The sequence below is a fragment of the Bombina bombina genome, chromosome 4 (genome assembly GCF_027579735.1).
Source record: "Bombina bombina isolate aBomBom1 chromosome 4, aBomBom1.pri, whole genome shotgun sequence".
Classification (NCBI taxonomy): Eukaryota; Metazoa; Chordata; class Amphibia; order Anura; family Bombinatoridae; genus Bombina; species Bombina bombina.
Genome location: NC_069502.1, coordinates 54,962,810 through 54,988,602, shown reverse-complemented (window position 1 = coordinate 54,988,602; position 25,793 = coordinate 54,962,810). Strand labels below are relative to the sequence as shown.

At 41.2% G+C, this 25,793-nt stretch overlaps 1 protein-coding gene across 1 annotated transcript in view; it reads left to right on the top strand.

Moving 5' to 3' along the window:
* Positions 1 to 25,793, top strand: part of LOC128656858 (embryonic protein UVS.2-like) — a 115,265-nt gene that overhangs the window by 75,171 nt on the left and 14,301 nt on the right. Inside the window, exons 12-13 of the mRNA XM_053711024.1 lie at positions 16,561 to 16,786; positions 24,213 to 24,331. Of these exons, the coding sequence (XP_053566999.1) occupies positions 16,561 to 16,786; positions 24,213 to 24,331 (345 nt within the window). The remainder of the gene's footprint in view (positions 1 to 16,560; positions 16,787 to 24,212; positions 24,332 to 25,793) is intronic.

The window sequence follows — 25,793 nt, the reverse complement described above, 5'->3', positions numbered from 1 at the left end:
CTTTCCAATTGGCTAAGTTAGCGGCGAAAAATTCAGGGTTTGCAATAGTGGCGCGCAGAGCGCTTTGGCTAAAATCCTGGTCGGCGGATGTGTCGTCCAAGAATAAATTGCTTAATATTCCTTTCAAGGGGAAGACCCTTTTCGGGCCGGAATTGAAAGAGATTATTTCAGACATTACTGGTGGAAAGGGACATGCCCTCCCACAGGATAGGCCTTCAAGGCTAAGAACAAATCTAATTTTCGTTCCTTTCGCAATTTCAGGAACGGACCGAATCCTAACTCTGCGGCCTCCAGACAAGAAGGCAACTCTTCCCAGCCTAAGCCAGCATGGAAACCATTGCAAGGCTGGAACAAGGGTAAACAGGACAAGAAGCCTGCTGCTGCTTCCAAGACAGCATGAAGGGGTAGCCCCCGATCCGGGACCGGATCTAGTAGGGGGCAGACTTTCTCTCTTTGCTCAGGCTTGGGCAAGAGATGTTCCGGATCCCTGGGCACTAGAAATAGTCTCTCAGGGGTATCTTCTAGAGTTCAAAGAACTTCCTCCAAGGGGGAGGTTCTACGTGTCTCGCTTATCTTCAGACCAGATAAAGAGACAGGCATTCTTACATTGTGTAGGAGACCTGTTAAAGATGGGAGTGATACAACCAGTTCCAACAGTGGAACAAGGTCAGGGGTTTTACTCAAACCTGTTTGTAGTTCCCAAAAAAGAGGGAACTTTCAGACCAATTCTGGATTTAAAAATTCTAAACAAATTCCTCAGAGTTCCATCGTTCAAGATGGAAACCATTCAAACAATTTTACCTACAATTCAGGTGGGTCAATATATGACTACCATGGATTTAAAGGATGCGTATTTACATATTCCTATCCACAAAGATCATTACCAGTTCCTAAGGTTCGCCTTTCTGGACGAACATTACCAGTTTGTGGCTCTTCCGTTCGGTTTAGCCACTGCTCCCAGAATTTCACAAAGGTGCTAGGGTCCCTTCTAGCGGTTCTAAGGCCGAGGGGCATTGCAGTGGCACCTTATTTAGACGACATTCTAATTAAAGCGTTGTCTCTTTCCGAGGCAAAGGCTCATACAGCCATTGTTCTAGCCTTTCTCAGATCTCACAGGTGGAAGGTGAACGTAGAATATAGTTCCCTGTCTCCGTCAACAAGAGTTCCCTTTTTCAGAACAATAATAGATTCTTTAGAAATGAAGATCTTCCTGACAGAGGTCAGAAAGTCAAAGCTTCTAAACGCTTGTCAAGTTCTTCACTCTACTCTGCAGCCTTCCATAGCTCAGTGCATGGAAGTAGTAGGATTGATGGTTGCAGCAATGGACATAGTTCCTTTTGCTCAAATTCATCTAAGACCATTACAGCTGTGCATGCTCAATCAGTGAAATGGGGACTATGCAGACTTGTCTCCCAAGATTCAAGTAGACCAGGTGACCAGAGACTCACTCCGTTGGTGGTTGACTCAGGATCACCTGTCTCAGGGAATGAGTTTCCGCAGACCAGAGTGGGTCATTGTCACAACCGACGCCAGTCTATTGGGCTGGGGCGCAGTCTGGGACTTCCTGAAAGCTCAGGGTCTATGGTCTTGGGAAGAGTCCCTTCTCCCGATAAACATCCTGGAACTAAGAGTGATATTCAAGGCGCTCCGGACTTGGCCTCAACTAGCGAAGGCCTGATTCATAAGATTCCAGTCGGACAACATGATGACTGTAGCTTACATCAACCATCAGGGAGGAACAAAGAGTTCCTTGGCAATGAGAGAGGTATCCAAGATCATCAAATGGGCGGAGGATCACTCCTGCCATCTATCTGCAATTCACATCCCAGGAGTGGACACCTGGGAGGCGGACTATTTGAGTCGTCAGACTTTCCATCCGGGGGAGTGGGAACTCCACCCGGAGGTCTTTGCCCAGTTAACTCAATTATGGGGCATTCCAGACATGGATCTGATGGCGTCTCGTCAGAACTTCAAGGTTCCTTGCTACGGGTCCAGATCCAGGGATACCAAGGCGACTCTAGTGGATGCATTAGTGGCGCCTTGCTCGTTCAACCTAGCTTATGTTTTTCCACCGTTTCCTCTCCTTCCCAGGCTCGTAGCCAGGATCAAACAGGAGAAGGCCTCAGTGATTCTGATAGCTCCTGCGTGGCCACGCAGGACTTGGTATGCAGACCTGGTGAATATGTCATCGGCTCCACCATGGAAGCTACCTTTGAGACAGGATCTTCTAGTACAAGGTCCATTCGAACATCCAAATCTAGTTTCTCTGCAGCTGACTGCTTGGAAATTGAACGCTTGATTTTATCCAAGCGTGGGTTTTCAAATTCAGTAATAGATACTCTGGTCCAAGCCAGAAAACCTGTGACTAGAAAGATTTACCATAAAATATGGAAAAAATATATCTGTTGGTGTGAATCCAAGGGATTCCCATGGAGTAGGATTAAAATTCCTAAGATTCTTTCCTTTCTCCAAGAGGGTTTGGATAAAGGGTTGTCAGCGAGTTCTCTAAAAGGACAGATTTCTGCTTTATCTGTTTTATTACACAAACGCCTGGCAGCTGTGCCAGATGTTCAAGCTTTTGTACAGGCTTTGGTCAGAATCAAGCCTGTTTACAGACCAATGACTCCTCCTTGGAGTCTAAATTTAGTTATTTCAGTTCTTCAAGGGGTTCCGTTTGAACTTTTACATTCCATAGATATCAAGTTACTATCTTGGAAAGTTCTGTTTTTGGTTGCTATTTCTTCTGCTAGAAGAGTTTCTGAATTATCTGCTTTGCAGTGTGATCCACCCTATCTGGTGTTCCATTCAGATAAGGTCGTTTTGCGTACCAAGCCTGGTTTTCTTCCAAAAGTTGTTTCCAACAAGAATATTAACCAGGAAATAGTGGTTCCTTCTCTGTGTCCGAATCCAGTTTCTAAGAAGGAATGTTTGTTACACAATTTAGATGTAGTCCGTGCTTTAAAGTTCTATTTAGAAGCAACAAAGGATTTTAGACAAACCTCTTCTTTGTTTGTTGTTTACTCTGGTAAGAGGAGAGGACAAAAAGCTACTGCTACCTCTCTTTCTTTCTGGCTGAAAAGCATTATCCGATTGGCTTATGAGACTGCCGGACGGCAGCCTCCTGAATGAATCACAGCTCACTCCACTAGGGCTGTGGCTTCCACATGGGCCTTCAAGAATGAGGCTTCTGTTGATCAGATATGTAAGGCAGCGACTTGGTCTTCTTTGCATGCTTTTGCCAAATTTTACAAATTTGATACTTCTTCGGAGGCTATTTTTGGGAGAAAGGTTTTGCAAGCCGTGGTGCCTTCTGTTTAGGTAACCTGATTTGCTCCCTCCCTTCATCCGTGTCCTAAGCTTTGGTATTGGTTCCCACAAGTAAGGATGACGCCGTGGACCGGACACACCAATGTTGGAGAAAACAGAATTTATGCTTACCTGATAAATTTCTTTCTCCAACGGTGTGTCCGGTCCACGGCCCGCCCTGGTTTTTTAATCAGGTTTGAAAAATTTCTTTCTCTATACACTACAGTCACCACAGCACCCTATAGTTTCTCCTTTTTTTCTCCTAACCGTCGGTCGAATGACTGGGGGGCGTAGCCTGAGGAGGGGCTATATGGGCAGCTTTTGCTGTGCTCTTTGCCATTTGCTGTTGGGGAAGAGAATATTCCCACAAGTAAGGATGACGCCGTGGACCGGACACACCGTTGGAGAAAGAAATTTATCAGGTAAGCATAAATTCTGTTTTCTTCATCTGTAAATGTGAAGGTGTTGTATACATCTATTGCTGCTGATCTTGCTACAGTCAGAAAAAGTGCAATCTTTTGTTCATCATCTTGCTCCTGAACTCTTATAGCTCTAACATATAGCTGGAATCTTTGCTTAAACCTCTGCCATGCATCTTCCATATTACCAGTCATTTTCAATTCTGGTATAGGATTTAACTTTTCCATCTTAATGTTCTGAATTATGCAGTATTAATATAAAAGTCTGTAGTGCTGTTAGAATCAGTCAATTGTACAAGTTATGATGCACTTACTCAGTTCATGAGAAGAAGCTGTAGTCACTCTGCCAGAGCCTTGACTCTCACACTTTCAATTTGCTGCAAAGATTTCTAATGGATTCCTCAGAGTCCTTGCTTGTCAGTTCAGATGGAAGCAGGGAACTCCTTATTCTGACACCATGTTTTATCTTAGTTTATATAAGGAGATCAAGCACAGGTCTTCATAACTGTAAACTTTTTTAAGAATGCTATACACACACACACACTATGCCAGAGGCACTTCCTGACTCTACCATTGTGCACATAACAACAGGTTGATATGGTTCATACCACACGATAATCTCAATATCAAACATTTAGTGTCTGTGTGTTTAGCATTTATGTATGTGTTAGTGTGTATGTGCCATGTGCCATAGTGTGTATGTGTGTGTTTAGTGTCTGTGTGTTTAGTGTGTATGTGTGTGTTTAGTGTCTGTGTGTTTAGCATTTCTATGTGTGTTAGTGTGTATGTGCAGGGTGCCATAGTTTGTATGTGTGTGTTTAGTGTCTGTGTGTTTAGCATTTCTATGTGTGTTAGTGTGTATGTGCAGGGTGCCATAGTGTGTATGTGTGTGTTTAGTGTCTGTGTGTTTAGTGTGTATGTGTGTGTTTAGTGGTGTGTTTAGCATTTCTGTGTGTGTTAGTGTGTATGTGTGTGTTTAGTGTTTTATTTTAGTTTATATAAGGAGATCAAGCACAGGTCTTCATAACTGTAAACTTTATTAAGAATGCTATACACACACACACACTATGCCAGAGGCACTTCCTGACTCTACCATTGTGCACATAACAACAGGTTGATATGGTTCATACCAACTGATAATCTCAATATCACACATTTAGTGTCTGTGTGTTTAGCATTTATGTATGTGTTAGTGTGTATGTGCCGTGTGCCCTAGTGTGTATGTGTGTGTTTAGTGTCTGTGTGTTTAGCATTTCTGTGTGTGTTAGTGTGTATGTGCAGGGTGCCATAGTGTGTATGTGTGTGTTTAGTGTCTGTGTGTTTATCATTTCTGTGTGTGTTAGTGTGTATGTGTGTGTTTAGCATTTCTGTGTGTGTTAGGGTGTCTGCATGGGTCAGATTGTCAGAGATAATACATCAATAAGTATGCATGAGTAATTAGGATGCTTAGTTAGCATCTAAAGTGTTGCACTCTCACAAGAGTATAACCAGCTCCAAAAAGTGCCAAATGCCGCAAGCAGCCTCCTTATTCTGCATTTAGTTGCCAACGAAGCATCTGAATGGCCATGCCATCAGAGTACCGGCACTGTTTCCCCCCAAAAAAGTCCTGTATATATACACATATAAATACATGAATACACATAAATACACACCTTTATATACAAACCACCAGTAAAACGATTATGACTCACTGAAGGCTCAGATGATAGTTAGTATTTTTTAGCAATAAAGTATTTTTTAAATAAGGTATCTTCATTGTTTTATATAGACATAATGCTATTGCACACTATAGTGTAAATATAACGTTTATATGCACAGGGGGAAAAAAAGATTGTTATATTATCTTTATTTCGGTGGTCTGGAACCGAACCTGAAATATCTCTGAGGTATGCCTGTACACATGTAAAGCAAAGAAAAGTAAATGTCTATAAGATCATAAGACAGTGCTTGCATAAAAGATAATCACAGCAATCTTGTTAAGTAGGAGAATTGTTCCTGTGTATATGTAATCCCATATCACTGACAATGGTTTACAGTTTTACAGTTTTCTATGATGTCAGTCAAAATGTAAAAAGTTTAAAGTGGCTGTCTCTATTGCCGCACTTATAGGTTTACTTGACATTGATCTTTTTTTCCTATACTGCTGGTGCCTGGGTTTTTAATTGGACTGAGGACGCTCAGTCTTTATGTTGTTTTAATGGTGGGAGTATTGTGAATACCTCAAGTGCTTTTTGTATATAATAAAAAAATGTTTTTTGATTACTGTATGGGGGGGTTACTATTATTATTGTCATGATTTTGTCCGTTCATCGCCGTGTCACCGCGGCTCCCGGATCTTCTCTGAGTGAATGACGTCACGTTGCTTAGCAACGTGACACTTCCTCGACACACCCCTCTGATGACGTCGCCGCTCCTGCCTTTAAACCATGGCGGGAGATCTTACTCGGGGCCCGTTTGTTTGTTCCCCTTGGAGTTTGTGAGTACCATACCTAATTCTGTTCTATATTCCTGTGTACCGACTTCTGCCTGCCTGACCAAGCCTTTTGCCTTAACCCTATTACTGATGTTTGGATACCGACTTCTGCCTGCCTGACCTTGCTTTTGCCTTAACCCTGCTAATGTTATTTGGATACCGACTTCTGCCTGCCTGACCTTGCTTTTGCCTTATTCTACTACTGATGTTTGGATGCCGACTACTGCCTGCCTGACCTTGCTTATGCCTTATTGCACTATCTTTTCTTGGGTAACTATAAACCTGCTTAAAGGGACATTTACTTTTACAAGCTGCAAGAGAGTACTTTGCCTTTTTGTTACAAGCCTGCTTAAAGGGACATTTTCAAAACTGCAAATAAGAGCATTATCTTTGTATTTTTCTAACCTGCTTAAAGGGACGTTTTTTCCTTTGTGGCTTCCTTGCATACTGGAACAATTATTATTTTTTGTTATCATTATCATCTGTTTCCTGAGTGGGTCACGTCCTGGTTATTTCTCAGTGTGCTAGCGTGTGTTTTTCTATTCACGCTAGCAGTTGGGTTGCATCCCGGACTGATTCCTAAAAGGCTGACATTACATTACAAACGGGCCATAAATGGACCCCACTGAATTATCCATGGCCGTGGCTCACCAGGGACAGCTATTGGGATCTCATGCCACCCACTTGCAGTCTCTGGACACTAAACTTGATCAAATAACTGCTCTATTACAAAATTTGGTTGCTACTGCACCTCCCAATCCTAATCCCAATCCTAATCCTATTGAGGCATTACCTCCTTCGATTCCTAACAATCAGTCTCAGGTACAACTGAGTCCCAGGATACCTCTTCCGGATAAATATGATGGGAATCCTGAAGAATGTAGAGGCTTTTTGAATCAATGCCGTCTCCATTTCCGGAATAGCCCTACTCTTTTTGCTACTCCCTCTTCTAGAATCACATTTCTTATTTCTTTAATGAAAGGAAAAGCCTTGGCTTGGGTATCACCTTTGCTAGAAAAGAATGACCCTATACTTTTGGATGTTGATACATTTCTCTCTATGTTTTCAAATGTATTTGATAAACTTGGAAGATCATCCGCTGCTGAAGCCACTCTCTTGGATTTACGTCAAGGTAGTCAACCAGTTTCTCAATACGCTATTGAGTTCCGTACCCTTGCCTCTGAAACTACTTGGAATCAGGGAGCACTTAGAGCCGCTTTTCGTAAAGGACTTTCTGAGCGTCTCAAAGATGAATTGGTGTATCGGGAACTTCCAGAATCCTTGGAAGCCTTAATAAATCTTTGTATCAGTCTCGACGCCAGATTTCGTGAACGCCAACAAGAAAAGGATAGAACACAGAGGTCTTCAACTCGAACTCCTTTTCGTTTGGCTCCTCGTTTTTCTAATCCAGTCACTCCTGCCTCTCCTACTCCTGATCAGGCTGAACCCATGGAAGTGGGAAGTATAAAATTAACTGAGACTGAACGCTTGAGAAGACGGACTCTTGGCTTGTGTCTATACTGTGGCCTTAAAGGGCATTTATTAAGGGATTGTCCTACTAGGCCAGTAAAAGCCAGGGCTTAACTCTAGTCCAGGGAACTGAGTTAAGCCAAAACAGTTGTCATTCCCTATACAAGAAACTTTTTGTTCCAGTAACCCTTCAAATTGGACATAGTAAGATTCATACCCAAGCTCTTATCGATTCTGGTGCTGGAGGAGTGTTCATTGACTCTACATTCGTCTCTACTCACTCTATACCATTACTAAAGAAAGAGTATTCAATTTCAGTCTCTACGGTCAGTGGAGATCCTTTGGGTTCTGGATATATTCAGTTTGCTACTCAACCCTTACTTCTCACCGTAGGAATACTTCATTCCGAGACAATTTGTTTTGATGTCATTCCCACTCCTCAATTTCCCATTATCTTGGGACTATCCTGGCTCCAAGTTCACAATCCTACTTTTTCTTGGACTTTCGGGGAACTCACTTCCTGGGGATCTACATGCCAGACTAAATGTCTTCAAAAGATCACCAAGTTACCACTCACTATTGCTCTCACTATCGAAAATCCGGATTCCTTACCTATGCCTTATCATGACTTTGTGGATGTTTTCTCCAAAAAAGAAGCTGAACGTCTTCCTCCTCACCGTCCTTTTGATTGCCCCATTGATCTCCTTCCCGGGGCTACCTATCCTCGAGGCAAGACATATCCACTTTCTAAACCTGAAAACATGGCTTTGGAAGAATATATTAAAGACAATTTGGCTAGAGGATTTATTCGACCCTCCTCTTCCCCTGTAGGGGCTGGTTTCTTTTTTGTAGGAAAAAAGGATGGCGGATTAAGACCCTGTATTGATTACAGAGGATTAAATCAGATTACCATCAAGAACAGTTATCCTCTACCCCTTATTCCTGAACTTTTTACTTATCTTCAGGGAGCCACCATATTCACCAAGCTTGATCTACGTGGTGCATACAATTTGATCCGTATACGCAAAGGAGATGAGTGGAAAACTGCTTTTAACACTCGATTTGGGCATTACGAATATCTGGTCATGCCCTTCGGGCTATGCAATGCTCCGGCGGTTTTCCAACATTTTGTAAAGAGATCTTTCGTGATTTTTTGAATATCTTTGTCATCATATACCTTGACGATATCTTAATTTTTTCTCAGAACCACCAAGATCATGTGCACCACGTCAAGAAAGTACTTCAACGTTTAAGAGATTTCCATCTGTTTGCTAAACTGGAGAAATGTTCTTTCCATCAAAAATCCATACCCTTTCTGGGTTATGTAATATCAGCATCTGGATTTGAAATGGATCCTACTAAACTTTCTGCCATATTGGATTGGCCTAGACCTGATTCTTTGAAGGCTTTACAACGTTTTCTGGGCTTCGCCAACTACTACAGGAAGTTCATCAAGAATTTTGCTACTATTACTTCTCCCCTTACTTTTCTCACTAGAAAAGGACAAAACTGTAAAAGATGGCCTCCTGAGGCTATAGAAGCTTTTGAGTCTCTCAAAGAAGCTTTTTCCTCTGCACCTATTCTCCATCACCCAAATCCAGATTTTCAGTTTATCCTGGAAGTTGATGCTTCCTCTGTTGCTGCTGGAGCTGTTCTGTCTCAACGAATACCGGAGACTGGAAGGATTCATCCTGTTGCTTTTTTCTCTAAAAAATTCACTCCTTCTGAATTTAACTATGACGTAGGGAATAAAGAGTTGCTTGCCATCAAAATGGCCTTGGATGAATGGAGGCATTGGTTGGAGGGTACTTCTTTGCCATTTACCATACTCACTGATCATAAGAACCTTCTTTATCTTCAAACGGCCAAACGATTGAATTCCAGGCAAGCACGCTGGTCATTATTCTTCTCCCGGTTTCACTATAATTTGTCTTACATACCTGGTTCAAAAATATTAAAGCAGACGCCCTTTCAAGACAATTTCAAGATACCCCAGTTCCTGAGTCTGGTACCATTCTCCAACCTCATAAAGTCATAGCCCAGCTAACAACTTCTTGGTTACAAGATTTACAGTCTGCTCAAAGGAATCTTCCTTTGTCCTGTAAACCTCCCGATGGTTTACTCTTTGTTCCTGAACACCTTTGTTCCAAGATTCTATTTTGGGCTCATGATAGTCCCCTTTCTGGACATCCTGGCATCAGTATTACCACTCGAAATCTCAAACAGCATGTCTGGTGGCCTACTCTCTCTCAAGATGTTAAAGATTACGTCTCAGTATGCACACAATGTGCCATGAACAAAACTCCTCGCCAACTTCCTTCAGGATTGCTCCAACCATTGCCCATACCTCATCAGCCTTGGACTCATGTATCCATGGACTTCATTACCGACCTTCCCTTGTCAGCTGGAAACAATACTATTTGGGTGGTGGTCGACAGATTCACTAAGACTGCTCATTTTGTACCCTTACCAGGATTACCATCTGCCAAAAGACTCTCTGAACTTTTTATTTCACATATTGTAAGAATCCATGGATTTCCTCTAGATATTGTCTCAGATAGAGGGGTACAGTTTGTTTCTCGATTTTGGAGATCACTTTGTAAACATTTTGGAACTACAATATCCCTGTCTACTTCTCATCATCCACAATCTAACGGCCAGACTGAAAGGGTAAACCAGTGTCTTGAAACATATCTTAGACATTATGTGGATCACTATCACTCTAACTGGACTTCTTACCTTCCTTTGGCTGAATTGTCTCATAATGCCCGGTACAATTCCTCCCTTCAGACCTCTCCTTTTCATGCGGCTTACGGATATCAGCCCAGAACATTTCCTTTGCATACTTCTTCCACAGTGAATCCTGCTTCTGATCTTACTGCCCGAAGATTAACTCGACATTGGCGGAGAATACATTGTATCCTTTCTGTAGCTTCTAAACGTTACAAGTTCTTTTCAGATCTTCGACGGAAGAAGGCTCCCAAGTATCGCCCTGGTGATAAAGTTTGGATTTCCTCTCGTTTTCTTCGCCTGAAACAACCTTCTAACAAATTGGGACCATGATACGTGGGTCCTTTCCGAATAATGGGTCAGGTGTGTTCCACTGCTTATCGGGTGGCTTTACCCAAGACTCTCAAAGTCCATCCGGTATTCCACGTTTCTCTTCTAAAACCTGTGATGACTAACAGGTATTCTAAACCTTTTTCTAAACCTCCACCTCTGTTTGTGCATGGACACCCTGAGTTTGAGATCAGCCATATTCTGGATTCCAAGCTTCGTGGCAAGAAATTGTATTATCTCATTCATTGGAAAGGTTATCCAGTCATGGAACGATCTTGGGAACCGGCTCATCAGGTAAATGCTCCTACTTTAATCAAGACATTCCACAAGACTCATCCTGATAGGCCTGGTCCTGTCCCCCGGAGGGGTCCTTGAGGAGGGGGGTGCTGTCATGATTTTGTCCGTTCATCGCCGTGTCACCGCGGCTCCCGGATCTTCTCTGAGTGAATGACGTCACGTTGCTTAGCAACGTGACGCTTCCTCGACACACCCCTCTGATGACGTCGCCGCTCCTGCCTTTAAACCACGGCGGGAGATCTTACTCGGGGCCCGTTTGTTTGTTCCCCTTGGAGTTTGTGAGTACCATACCTAATTCTGTTCTATATTCCTGTGTACCGACTTCTGCCTGCCTGACCAAGCCTTTTGCCTTAACCCTATTACTGATGTTTGGATACCGACTTCTGCCTGCCTGACCTTGCTTTTGCCTTAACCCTGCTAATGTTATTTGGATACCGACTTCTGCCTGCCTGACCTTGCTTTTGCCTTATTCTACTACTGATGTTTGGATGCCGACTACTGCCTGCCTGACCTTGCTTATGCCTTATTGCACTATCTTTTCTTGGGTAACTATAAACCTGCTTAAAGGGACATTTACTTTTACAAGCTGCAAGAGAGTACTTTGCCTTTTTGTTACAAGCCTGCTTAAAGGGACATTTTCAAAACTGCAAATAAGAGCATTATCTTTGTATTTTTCTAACCTGCTTAAAGGGACGTTTTTTCCTTTGTGGCTTCCTTGCATACTGGAACAATTATTATTTTTTGTTATCATTATCATCTGTTTCCTGAGTGGGTCACGTCCTGGTTATTTCTCAGTGTGCTAGCGTGTGTTTTTCTATTCACGCTAGCAGTTGGGTTGCATCCCGGACTGATTCCTAAACGGCTGACATTACAATTATCTGTATTCATCTTATTAGTCTGGTTGCTTCTATTGGACAAGCTGACTTTTATATACATTTAATTATTTATATAAACAGGGTATATGATTTGTATGATTTATGTATATTGATGTCTTTAACTTTTAACAGTTTTTTAGTAATATTATTGTGATAATACACATGAGGATATGACATCAATTATGTAAAAATGCCTAATATCTTCATATTCCTTTTTTGCTGCCTTCTGTCTCTATAACAAACTACATTATTCAATTACTCCTTCTCCCTCTCCACCTGCACTGTTCATTAGCCCATCTCTCTTAAACTCACCTTACTTTTGTACTCACAAACTTGACCTATTCCTAAACACTCTCTCTCCCCCCTGCACCTTGTCTCAAAAGCAGTCTTGTTACTGCAAATCTGTATCTCATCTCATGTCACTCTCCCTCTTGCTTTTACTAACTGCTGGTGACATCTCCCTTACCTGGTCCCCAACAACTGCCTAGCCGTGCACATCCATGTGTACCATCCCACAGACTCAAAAAACAAAACTCTGACAACCTTACTCACATTCCTCTTGCATCAAAAGCCACTACCCCTTTCACTTGTGCACTCTGGAACTCTCGCTCTGTTTGCAACAAACTCACTTATATACATGACCTCTTTATCTCCCACTCCCTCAACCTTCTGGCCCTAACAGAAACCTGGCTCTCTCCCCTAGACACAGCATCCACTGCTGCTCTGTCACATGGGGGTCTCCACTTCAGCCACACTCCTAGGTCTGGTAATAGACAAGGAGGTGGTGTAGGTATTTTACTTTCCTCTCGTTGCACTTTTCAACAAATACATCCCATCTCTTCCCTCACATTTTCCTCATTCGAAACCCACATGATTCGCTTATTCTCTCCTCTTTCTATACGTGTTGCAGTCATATACCGTTCTCCTGGCTCCTCAATTCAATTTCTAGATCACTTGGCTGCCTGGCTACCTTATTTCCATCCCTCAGACACCCCTTCCCTCATTCTTGGTGACTTCAAAATCCCTCTTGACAATCCCACTGCCTCCTCTGCAAAACAACTTCTGCAACTCACTTCCTCTTTCAGTTTGTCACAATGGACTGATTCTCCCACTCACAAACATGGTCACTCCCTTGACCTGATCTTTAGCTATCGATGTACTCTCTCAAACTTCACAAACACCCCCTTTCCTCTTTCTGACCACCATCTCCTTACTTGCAACATATCCTCCCTCCCTACAACTCTCCCTCCTTCTGCTCCTCACACCAAACTTCACAGAAGCATTATGTCATTAGATCAACAACAGCTTTCTAATTCCCTCAAACCTCTCCTCTCATCCTTCTCCTTTTCCTGCCCTGACCAATCTATCTGCCACTATAATTCCACCCTTACATCCGTCCTTAACAATCTCGCCCCTCTTACCATAGCTCGGAAATCAAACACTCATCCTCAGCCCTGGCATATTCCTCTGACACGATACCTACGCAGATGTTCCGGTACTGCTGAGCGGCACTGGAGAAAATCTAGGAGTTCAGCTGATTTTCAACATTACAAATTTATCTTGAACTCCTACTATTCTGCCATTAATTTCCATAAGCAAAACTACTTCTCTACTCTTATCTCTAATCTTTCTTCAAACCCAAAACCTTTGTTCTCACTTTCAATACTCTTCTCCGCCCTCCCCCACCTCCTAATACAACTTCTCTGTCAGCTCAAGACTTTGCCAACCACTTCAATAACAAAATCGACTCCATCAGAAATGAAATCAGCTCTCAACATAATTCCTTCTCTCACCCCCCCAAATGCTATCAACCAACCACAACCCACATAACCTTAAACTTAGCTCATACTCCCCTGTTACTGAGGAAGAAGTTTTGGCACTTATACTGTGCTCTCACCTCACTACCTGTCCCCTTGACCCTATCCTCTCACAGCTACTCCCCTACCTCTCTGCCACCCTTACCCCTATACTCACACACACTTTCAACCTCTCCTTCAGCACCGGTATATTTCCGTCATCGCTGAAACATGCACTGGTCACACCTATCCTCAAAAAACCTTTTCTTGATCTCCCCATCCAACTACCACCCTATTTCCCTCCTCCCTCTTGCATAAAAGCTTCTCAAAAAACTAGCTTATGCACGCCTATCCCATTTCCTTACAATAAACTCCCTCCTTGACCCATTGCAATCTGGATTTCGTCCCCATCACTCCACAGAGACAGCAATTGTTAAGGTTACCAATGACCTACTTACAGCAAAATCAAATGGCCACTTTTCTCTGCTTATCCTCCTTGATCTGTCCACAGCCTTTGACACTGTTTACCACCTTCTTTTTCTCCAAACCCTCCAATCCTTCGGCATCTGTGACACAGCCCTCTCGTGGCTCTCTTCCTACCTGTCAAACCGTACCTTTAGTGTAGCCTTCTCTGGGGCCTCCTCTGCCCTGTCACCACTTTCTGTCGGAGTACCGCAAGGCTCTGTCCTCGGTCCCCTTCTGTTCTCAATCTACATGTCATCACTAGGTTCCCTAATAAAGTCGCACAGTTTACAATATCATTCGTATGCCAGAATTATCTCCTTCCTTGCTAACCCGTGTCACTAACTGTCTTTCTCACATCTCTAACTGGATTTCCTCTCACTACCTCAAGCTAAATCTCTCCAAAAATGAGCTCCTTATTTTCCCCTTCTTCTAAACTATCCACCCCCAATCTCTCTATAACTGTCGACAACTCCATCTTTACCCCTACCCGGCATGCCCGATGTCTCGTGGTCACATTTGACTCAGATCTTTCTTTCACTTCTCACATTCAGTCATTGGTTAAAGCCTGCCGCTTCCACCTTAAAAAATCTCTAAAATTAGACACTTCCTTACACAAGACACAACTAAGATTTTAATCTACTCTCTCAATCTTTCCCGCCTCGATTGCTGCAACTCTGTCCTCTCTGGTCTCCCCACCTGCTGCCTAGCTCCTTTACAATCCATAATGAATGCCTCTGCCAGACTCATCTTCCTTACACGTTGCTCTTCATCTGCTGCACCTCTCTGCCAATCCCTTCACTGGCTTCCTCTTGCCTCTAGGATTAAACACAAAATTTTCATTCTGACATACAAAGCCCTCAACTGCACTGCTCCCCCTATATCTCAGACCTTGTCTCCAGATACTCTCCCTCCCGTCCCCTTCGCTCTGCTCATGACCTCCTACTCTCCTCCTCTCTTCTCACCTCATCACACTCCCATTTACAGGACTTCTCCAGACTGGCTCCCATCTTGTGGAACTCTCTGTCTCGCTCCACAAGACTCTCTTCTAGTTATAAAAGCTTTGAGTGCTCCCTAAAGACTCTACTGTTCAGGGATGCATACAACCTACGCTAACCTTTATACCAGTTCCTCTACTCCATTGCTATCCCCTGAACCCCCTTAGCATTTAAGCCTAAGAGTCCAGCTGTTTGTAGATCATGTTCTTAAAGGGACAGTATACACTCATTTTCATATAACTGCATGTAATAGACACTACTATAAATAATAAGATGCACGGATACTGATATAAAAATCCAGTATAAAACTGTTTAAAAACTTACTTAGAAGCTGTCAGTTTGGCTCTGTTGAAAAGGTAGCTGGAAAGCCCACTGTGAGTGGCAAATAAGACACTCCCCCCCTCCCCCTTCTTTTGCATATGAAAAGACCCTTTACACAAACAGCAGAAAGCTGGAGAAGGTAGCTGACAGTATTCACATAAAACTTTGGGGCTTGGTTAGGAGTCTGAAAATCAGAGCAATGTTATTTAAAAATAAGCAAAACTATACATTTATTTAAAAATAAAAATAAAAATTTATGGGCTATATAAATAGATCATCTACAAAACATTTATGCAAAGAAAAAATGAGTGTATAATGTCCCTTTAAGAGCTGACTACAACAGTGCAACTCTTGGCAGGGCCCTCTACCCATTTGATCCCTATAATTGTTTTGTTGTACTCCACATTTGTTTATAGCGCTGCGGAATCTGTTGGCGCTCTACAAATAACCGATAATAAAAAATAATAATAATGGTTTTTGTTTATACACTGTTGAGGATCGCCATGACGGTTTTGGCACCAATTTTTTCACTGGGGTTGGGGTTATGAAAATTTATACAAAAATGTTTGTTTGGTTTGTTTGTCCGAGGAAGGGTAGTGTGTTTCCAAAACATCACAAGGAATAATGCCCTTATTTGAAAGACAAGCAGGTGCCTCCTTCAATTTGATATTGTATTTAACTGTTGGAACCCTTGCAGATGTACCTTTGGGTGAGAGTGCCCTTTTTTGGTTTGTGCTTCAGTTTAGCTGTGCAAAAAAAATTACTTTAAACTTTTAATACGGATGCTAACCCACGTGCATAAAAAGTTTACTTTCAGTGGTATTAGAGCTCGAGCGGGAGAGCTTAATACCACTCCACTTCTAATCTAGCCCAAAATGTTGTGAGGGGCTTATACTGCATGCATATGCACAACACAGTACATAGGCAGAACATGCTGACGTGTTCATTTTCAGGATTGTTGATCTTAAATTAAAAATCTGTCATAAATGCATAAATATATTTTAATACAAAACTTTAGCTAGATCTATGTCTCCCAATGAGATGATGATAATAATAATAAATAACACTTTAAAAACTTAACAGGTTTTCCTGACATTTGAAGCAGTTGATATCCAGTCCTCCAAAAACTGCATGTCAGACTATGTTAAAGTATATGATGGAGCCAGCAAAACATCCCCAGTTCTCCTTGATAAAACCTGTGGTTCCGGAATGTTGCCCTCATTTATAGCATCCAGTAATTCAGTGCTTCTGGAATTTGTTAGTGATGGAGCCGTTACCGCAACTGGATTTAAAGCTTCATACACTGGAGGTATTTGTGTTTATTTGCACCTTTTTATCAGTATCGTTATCTTATCTTCCTTATTTTTTTTTATTTTTTTATAACTAGCTTTATGCTTCTAAGTTGTGTCACTGGCTACCAGTACACAGTGAGATTTATATTTATCAGCCAGTCTGCAAAAGGTCCTTAAGGACCAGATGTACACAGATATGCCCTTATAGATGTAATGTTTAATTAGCGCTCTTTTATATACTAATATTATATTTTACCTGGTATACATACAAATTTACCATATTTGTATAATTTTTTAAAATTTATTTTTAAGCCTAAGGTGCGCTATTTTACTGCTAAAAAATATAACTATCTACATCCTCTTTGTAAAATTATTATTATTTCATGATTCAGATAGCACATAGAATTTTAAACAACTTTCTCTTGTTAAGTGTATCCAGTCCACGGATCGTCCATTACTTGTGGGATATTCTCCTTCCCAACAGGAAGTTGCAAGAGGATCACCCACAGCAGAGCTGCTATATAGCTCCTCCCCTCACTGTCATATCCAGTCATTCTCTTGCAACTCTCAACTAAGATGGAGGTCGTAAGAGGACTGTGGTGTTTTATACTTAGTTTATTTCTTCAATCAAAAGTTTGTTATTTTTAAATGGTACCGGAGTGTACTGTTTATCTCAGGCAGTATTTAGAAGAAGAATCTGCCTGTGTTTTCTATGATCTTAGCAGAAGTAACTAAGATCCTTTGCTGTTCTCACATATTCTGAGGAGTGAGGTAACTTCAGAGGGGGAATAGCGTGCAGGTTTTCCTGCAATAAGGTATGTGCAGTTAAAATATTTTTCTAGGGATGGAATTTGCTAGAAAATGCTGCTGATACCGAAGTAATGTAAGTAAAGCCTTAAATGCAGTGATAGCGACTTGTATCAGGCTTATTAATAGAGATACATACTCTTATAAAAGTGTATTTTAAAACGTTTGCTGGCATGTTTAATCGTTTTTTACATATGTTTGGTGATAAAACTTATTGGGGCCTAGTTTTTTCCACATGGCTGGCTTGAATTTTGCCTAGAAACAGTTCCCTGAGGCTTCCCACTGTTGTAATATGAGTGGGAGGGGCCTATTTTAGCATTTTTTTGCACAGCAAAAATTACAGACACAGACTTCCAGCTTCTTCCGGCATGATCCAGGACTTCTCTGAAGGGCTCAAAAGGCTTCAAAAGTCGTATTGAGGGAGGTAAAAATCCACAGTAGAGCTGTGGCAGTTGTTGTGACTGTTTAAAAAACGTTTTTGTCATTTGTTATTCCGTTTTTGGTATTAAGGGGTTAATCATCCATTTGCAAGTGGGTGCAATGCTCTGCTAACTTATTACATACACTGTAAAAATTTCGTTAGTGTAACTGCATTTTTTTCACTGTTATTTCGAAATTTGGGAAATTTTGTGTTTCTTAAAGGCACAGTAACGTTTTTTATATTGCTTGTAAACTTGTTTTAAAGTGTTTTCCAAGCTTGCTAGTCTCATTGCTAGTCTGTTTAAACATGTCTGACACAGATGAACCTACTTGTTCATTATGTTTGAAAGCCATGGTGGAGCCCCATAGGAGAATGTGTACTAAATGTATTGATTTCACCTTAAACAGTAAAGATCAGTCTTTATCTATAAAAGAATTATCACCAGAGGGTTCTGTCGAGGGGGAAGTTATGCCGACTAACTCTCCCCACGTGTCAGACCCTTCGCCTCCCGCTCAGGGGACGCACGCTAATATGGCGCCAATTACATCAGGGACGCCCATAGCGATTACCTTGCAGGACATGGCTGCAATCATGAATAATACCCTGTCAGAGGTATTATCTAGATTGCCTGAATTAAGAGGCAAACGCGATAGCTCTGGGGTTAGGAGAGATACAGAGTGCGCAAATGCTGTTAGAGCCATGTCTGATACTGCGTCACAGTATGCAGAACATGAGGACGGAGAGCTTCAGTCTGTGGGTGACATCTCTGACTCGGGGAAACCTGATTCAGAGATTTCTAATTTTAAATTTAAGCTTGAGAACCTCCGTGTATTGCTTGGGGAGGTATTAGCTGTTCTGAATGACTGTAACACAGTTGCCATTCCAGAGAAATTGTGTAGGCTGGATAGATACTATGCGGTGCCGGTGTGTACTGACGTTTTTCCTATACCTAAAAGGCTTACAGAAATTATTAGCAAGGAGTGGGATAGACCCGGTGTGCCCTTTTCCCCACCTCCTATATTTAGAAAAATGTTTCCAATAGACGCCACTACACGGGACTTATGGCAGACGGTCCCTAAGGTGGAGGGAGCAGTTTCTACTTTAGCAAAGCGTACCACTATCCCGGTTGAGGACAGTTGTGCTTTTTCAGTTCCAATGGATAAAAAATTGGAGGGATACCTTAAGAAAATGTTTATTCAACAAGGTTTTATTTTGCAGCCCCTTGCATGCATTGCGCCTGTCACAGCTGCATTCTGGTTTGAGGCCCTGGAAGAAGCCATCCAGACAGCTCCATTGAATGAAATTATTGACAAGCTTAGAACGCTTAAGCTAGCTAACTCATTTGTTTCTGATGCCATTGTTCATTTCACTGAACTAACGGCTAAGAATTCTGGATTCGCCATCCAGACGCGTAGGGCGCTATGGCTTAAATCCTGGTCAGCTGACGTGAAATTACTCAACATTCCTTTCAAGGGGCAGACCCTATTCGGGCCTGGCTTGAAGGAAATTATTGCTGACATTACTGGAGGCAAGGGTCATACCCTTCCTCAGGACAGGGCCAAATCAAAGGCCAAACAGTCTAATTTTCGTGCCTTTCGAAATTTCAAAGCAGGAGCGGCATCAACTTCCTCCACTTCAAAACAAGAGGGAACTGTTGCTCATTCCAGACAGGCCTGGAAACCTAACCAGTCCTGGAACAAGGGCAAGCAGGCCAGAAAGCCTGCTGCTGCCCCCAAGACAGCATGAAGGAACGGCCCCCTATCCGGAAACGGATCTAGTGGGTAGCAGACTTTCTCTCTTCGCCCAGGCGTGGGCAAGAGATGTTCAGGATCCCTGGGCGTTGGAGATCATATCTCAGGGATATCTTCTGGACTTCAAAGCTTCTCCTCCACAAGGGAGATTTCATCTTTCAAGGTTATCAGCAAACCAGATAAAGAAAGAGGCATTCCTAAGCTGTGTGCAAGACCTCCTAGTAATGGGAGTGATCCATCCAGTTCTGCGGACGGAACAAGGACAGGGATTTTATTCAAATCTGTTTGTGGTTCCCAAGAAAGAGGGAACCTTCAGACAAATCTTGGATCTAAAGATCTTAAACAAATTCCTCAGAGTTCCATCATTCAAAATGGAAACTATTCGGACCATCCTACCCATGATCCAAGAGGGTCAGTACATGACCACAGTGGACTTAAAGGATGCCTACCTTCACATACCGATTCACAAAGATCATCATCGGTTCCTAAGGTTTGCCTTTCTAGACAGGCATTACCAATTTGTAGCTCTTCCCTTCGGGTTGGCCACTGCCCCGAGAATTTTTACAAAGGTTCTGGGCTCACTTCTGGCGGTTCTAAGACCGCGAGGCATAGCGGTGGCTCCGTATCTAGACGACATCCTGATACAGGCGTCAAGCTTTCAACTTGCCAAGTCTCATACAGAGATAGTTCTGGCATTTCTGAGGTCGCATGGGTGGAAAGTGAATGTGGAAAAGAGTTCTCTATCACCACTCACAAGAGTCTCCTTCCTAGGGACTCTGATAGATTCTGTAGAGATGAAAATTTACCTGACGGAGTCCAGGTTATCAAAACTTCTAAATGCTTGCCGTGTCCTTCATTCCATTCCACGCCCGTCAGTGGCTCAGTGCATGGAAGTAATCGGCTTAATGGTAGTGGCAATGGACATAGTGCCATTTGCGCACCTGCATCTCAGACCGCTACAATTATGCATGCTAAGTCAGTGGAATGGGGATTGCTCAGATTTGTCCCCTCTACTAAATCTGGATCAAGAGACCAGAGATTCTCTTCTCTGGTGGCTTTCTCGGGTCCATCTGTCCAAGGGTATGACCTTTCACAGGCCAGATTGGACGATTGTAACAACAGATGCCAGCCTTCTAGGTTGGGGCGCAGTCTGGAACTCCCTGAAGGCTCAGGGATCGTGGACTCAGGAGGAGAAACTCCTCCCAATAAATATTCTGGAGTTAAGAGCAATATTCAATGCTCTTCTAGCTTGGCCTCAGTTAGCAACACTGAGGTTCATCAGATTTCAGTCGGACAACATCACGACTGTGGCTTACATCAACCATCAAGGGGGAACCAGGAGTTCCCTAGCAATGTTAGAAGTCTCAAAGATAATTCGCTGGGCAGAGTCTCACTCTTGCCACCTATCAGCAATCCACATCCCAGGCGTAGAGAACTGGGAGGCGGATTTTCTAAGTCGTCTGACTTTTCATCCGGGGGAGTGGGAACTCCATCCGGAGGTGTTTGCTCAACTGGTCCATCGTTGGGGCAAACCAGAACTGGATCTCATGGCGTCTCGCCAGAACACCAAGCTTCCTTGTTACGGATCCAGGTCCAGGGACCCGGGAGCAACTCTGATAGATGCTCTAGCAGCTCCTTGGTTCTTCAACCTGGCCTATGTGTTTCCACCATTTCCTCTGCTCCCTCGACTGATTGCCAAAATCAAACAGGAGAGAGCATCAGTGATTCTGATAGCGCCTGCGTGGCCACGCAGGACCTGGTATGCAGACCTAGTGGACATGTCATCTCTTCCACCATGGACTCTGCCTCTGAGGCAGGACCTTCTAATACAAGGTCCTTTCAATCATCCAAATCTAATTTCTCTAAGACTGACTGCATGGAGATTGAACGCTTAATTCTATCAAGGCGTGGCTTCTCCGAGTCAGTCATTGATACCTTAATACAGGCACGGAAGCCTGTCACCAGGAAAATCTACCATAAGATATGGCGTAAATATCTTTATTGGTGTGAATCCAAGAGTTACTCATGGAGTAAGGTTAGGATTCCTAGGATATTGTCCTTTCTCCAAGAGGGTTTGGACAAAGGCTTATCAGCTAGTTCTTTAAAAGGACAGATCTCTGTTCTGTCTATTCTTTTGCACAAGCGTCTGGCAGAAGTTCCAGACGTCCAGGCATTTTGTCAGGCTTTGGTTAGGATTAAGCCTGTGTTTAAAACTGTTGCTCCCCCGTGGAGCTTAAACTTGGTTCTTAAAGTTCTTCAGGGAGTTCCGTTTGAACCCCTTCATTCCATTGATATTAAACTTTTGTCTTGGAAAGTTCTGTTCTTGATGGCTATTTCCTCGGCTCGAAGAGTCTCTGAGTTATCTGCCTTACATTGTGATTCTCCTTGTCTGATTTTTCATTCAGACAAGGTAGTTCTGCGTACCAAACCTGGGTTTTTACCTAAGGTGGTTTCTAACAGGAATATCAATGAAGAGATTGTTGTTCCATCATTGTGTCCTAATCCTTCTTCAAAGAAGGAACGTCTTTTGCATAATCTGGACGTAGTCCGTACCTTGAAGTTTTACTTACAGGCTACTAAAGATTTTCGTCAAACATCTGCCCTGTTTGTCGTTTACTCTGGACAGAGGAGAGGTCAAAAAGCTTCGGCAACCTCTCTCTCCTTTTGGCTTCAGAGCATAATACTCTTAGCCTATGAGACTGCTGGACAGCAGCCCCCTGAAAGGATTACAGCTCATTCTACTAGAGCTGTGGCTTCCACCTGGGCCTTTAAAAATGAGGCCTCTGTTGAACAGATTTGCAAGGCTGCGACTTGGTCTTCGCTTCACACCTTTTCCAAATTTTACAAATTTGACACTTTTGCTTCTTCGGAGGCTGTTTTTGGGAAACAGGTTCTACAGGCAGTGGTTCCTTCCGTTTAAGTTCCTGCCTTGTCCCTCCCATCATCCGTGTACTTTAGCTTTGGTATTGGTATCCCACAAGTAATGGATGATCCGTGGACTGGATACACTTAACAAGAGAAAACATAATTTATGCTTACCTGATAAATTTATTTCTCTTGTAGTGTATCCAGTCCACGGCCCGCCCTCTCTTTTAAGGCAGGTCTAAATTTTAATTAAACTACAGTCACCACTGCACCCTATGGTTTCTCCTTTCTCGTCTTGTTTCGGTCGAATGACTGGATATGGCAGTGAGGGGAGGAGCTATATAGCAGCTCTGCTGTGGGTGATCCTCTTGCAACTTCCTGTTGGGAAGGAGAATATCCCACAAGTAATGGATGATCCGTGGACTGGATACACTACAAGAGAAATAAATTTATCATGTAAGCATAAATTATGTTTTTTAACTTGAATCTATTATTCAATTGTCTTTGTTTTCTTGTTATCTTTTTTTGAAAAGCATTAAGTTAAGTTCAGGAGTGTGCACGTGTCTGCAGGACAATATTGCAGCAGTTTTTCAATAATTTTATACATTAGCAAGAGCACTAGATGGCAGCACTATTGTAATGTAGTGCTTCAGATATGTGCACAGTACCTATCTAGATAGCTATTTAACAAAGAATAACATGAGAATAGTACAAAATTGATGATGGAAGTATATTGAAAACTTTTTTTTTTTTTAATTAGTTTTCTCTTTTTAAATCATAAAAAAAAACATTTTGGGTTTTATGTCCCTTTAATAATTATGTTTTTTTTATTATTATTGTTATTGTTATTATTATTATTATTGTTATTATTGTTATTATTGTTGTTATTATTATTATTATTATTATTATTATTATTATTATTATTGTTGTATAAAATAGTGCTACACACAGAATGTGTAGAATATATGAACCCATGTGTACTTACATATTATTATTATTATTATTATTATTATTATTATTATTATTGTTATTATTATTATTATTATTGTTGTATAAAATAGTGCTACACACAGAATGTGTAGAATATATGAACCCATGTGTACTTACATATTATTATTATTATTATTATTATTATTATTGTTATTATTGTTGTTATTATTGTTATATAAATTAGTGCTACACACAAAATGTGTAGAATATATGAACCCATGTGTACTTACATATTATTATTATTATTATTATTATTATTGTTATTATTATTGTTATATAAATTAGTGCTACACACAGAATGTGTAGAATATATGAACCCATGTGTACTTACATATTATTATTATTATTATTATTATTATTATTATTATTATTGTTGTTATTATTATTGTTATATAAAATAGTGCTACACACAGAATGTGTAGAATATATGAACCCATGTGTACTTACATATTATTATTATTATTATTATTATTATTATTATTGTTGTTATTATTATTGTTATTATTATCGTTATATAAATTAGTTCTACACACAGAACGTGTAGAATATATGAACCCATGTGTACTTTACTTACATATTATTATTTTTATTGTCTTTATTAACTTACAGTTTACTGTGGTGCCATAATTAATTCCGCACCTGGGGTTATAACATCACCGGGATACCCCAATCTATATCCACCTTCTGTTGACTGTTTCTGGATTATAACTGCTCCCCCACAGAAAATGGTAAATTATTTATTTTTTGCATAATACAACACAAAACAATAATTAATTATATAGAGATAACTTGTATTTTGCTTAGTAGAATCAGGATCTATGAGCACTGACAATAGAAAGTCAACAGTGAGGCTATCACATGGTCATTACTCCTATGATATTCACTATAAAGCTGTCAATACTTTCTTTATCTAAATGAGTGAGACCCCTATGTTTCATAATAAATATTTATACAGTGAGGGAGGTAATAAGCGATTTAGAACATTAAAGGGACATTATATCCAATTTTTGTCTTTCATTATTTAGAATACAATTTTAAACAATGTTCAAATTTACTTTTTATCTATTTAGCTTTATTCCTTAGATATCCTTTGTTGAAGACATAGCAATGCACATGTGCAAACCAATCACACGAGGCATCTATGTGCAGTCACCAATCAGCAGCTACTGAGCCTATTCAGCAAAGGATAGCAAAAGAATAAAGCAAAATAGATAATAGAAGTGAAATTAAAAGTTGTTTAAAATTGCATGCTCTTTCGACAACATGAAAGATAAAAACTGGGTTTCATGTTCCTTTCAGTCTCCTCCAAATAGGATCAGTGCTATGAGGTATTAGAGAAGATGACCACCACTACATGGTAATACCCCTCCATGGAATATATCTCTGCTGTTTACTGTTTTGTGAGACAGGAGACCAATGTTCCTTATGGTAACAGAAGGGAACCTTCATTCTAAAGATTTCTGATTACAAATTGTGGATCATTTGCTCTTTAAGTCAAATAGTAAAGGTGTCATGTTAGGGACCTCTGTCCTTTAGTCTTTCTGGTGGTTGGTGTTGCAGGTAATCACCATTTTTTTGGGTAATTACTTATAATATAAAGAAAAGGGAGTTGGAGATACCCCTCTTTCATTTGAGGCTTTGGGGTCAAGGTATGGGTACCATAAGAAATCTCCACCACATAAAAAATTGGAATAACACTTGGGCATATTGTCCGTGTTTGTGATTTTGTCATGAAGCCATAATGACAAAATAGTGTAGAGATACTATAAAATAATATCCGCTTGAATAAATATTTGGTGTTTAGAGGGTATGGTAAAGGGACAAACATCAGTAAAAACAGAGGGTGACTATGTTTTTCTCCACATTTAGTGCCAGATTACAAGTGGGGTGCTAAATATCGCTTTTGAAAGCATTAGTGCTCCACTGAGTAATACCAGCGCACGCTAATGTTTGCTGGTATTACAAGTTGACAGCGAAGGGGGAAAGTAGTGCAGCGATGGCAGCAATATTAAATGTATGTGCTTAAATACATACATATTTATGTGTTTGTATGTATATATACACATATTAACAAGTACATACTGTATATATGTATATAAGCATATACATATATATTTATGTGTTTGTATGTATATATACACATATTAACAAGTACATACTGTATATATGTATATAAGCATATACATATAT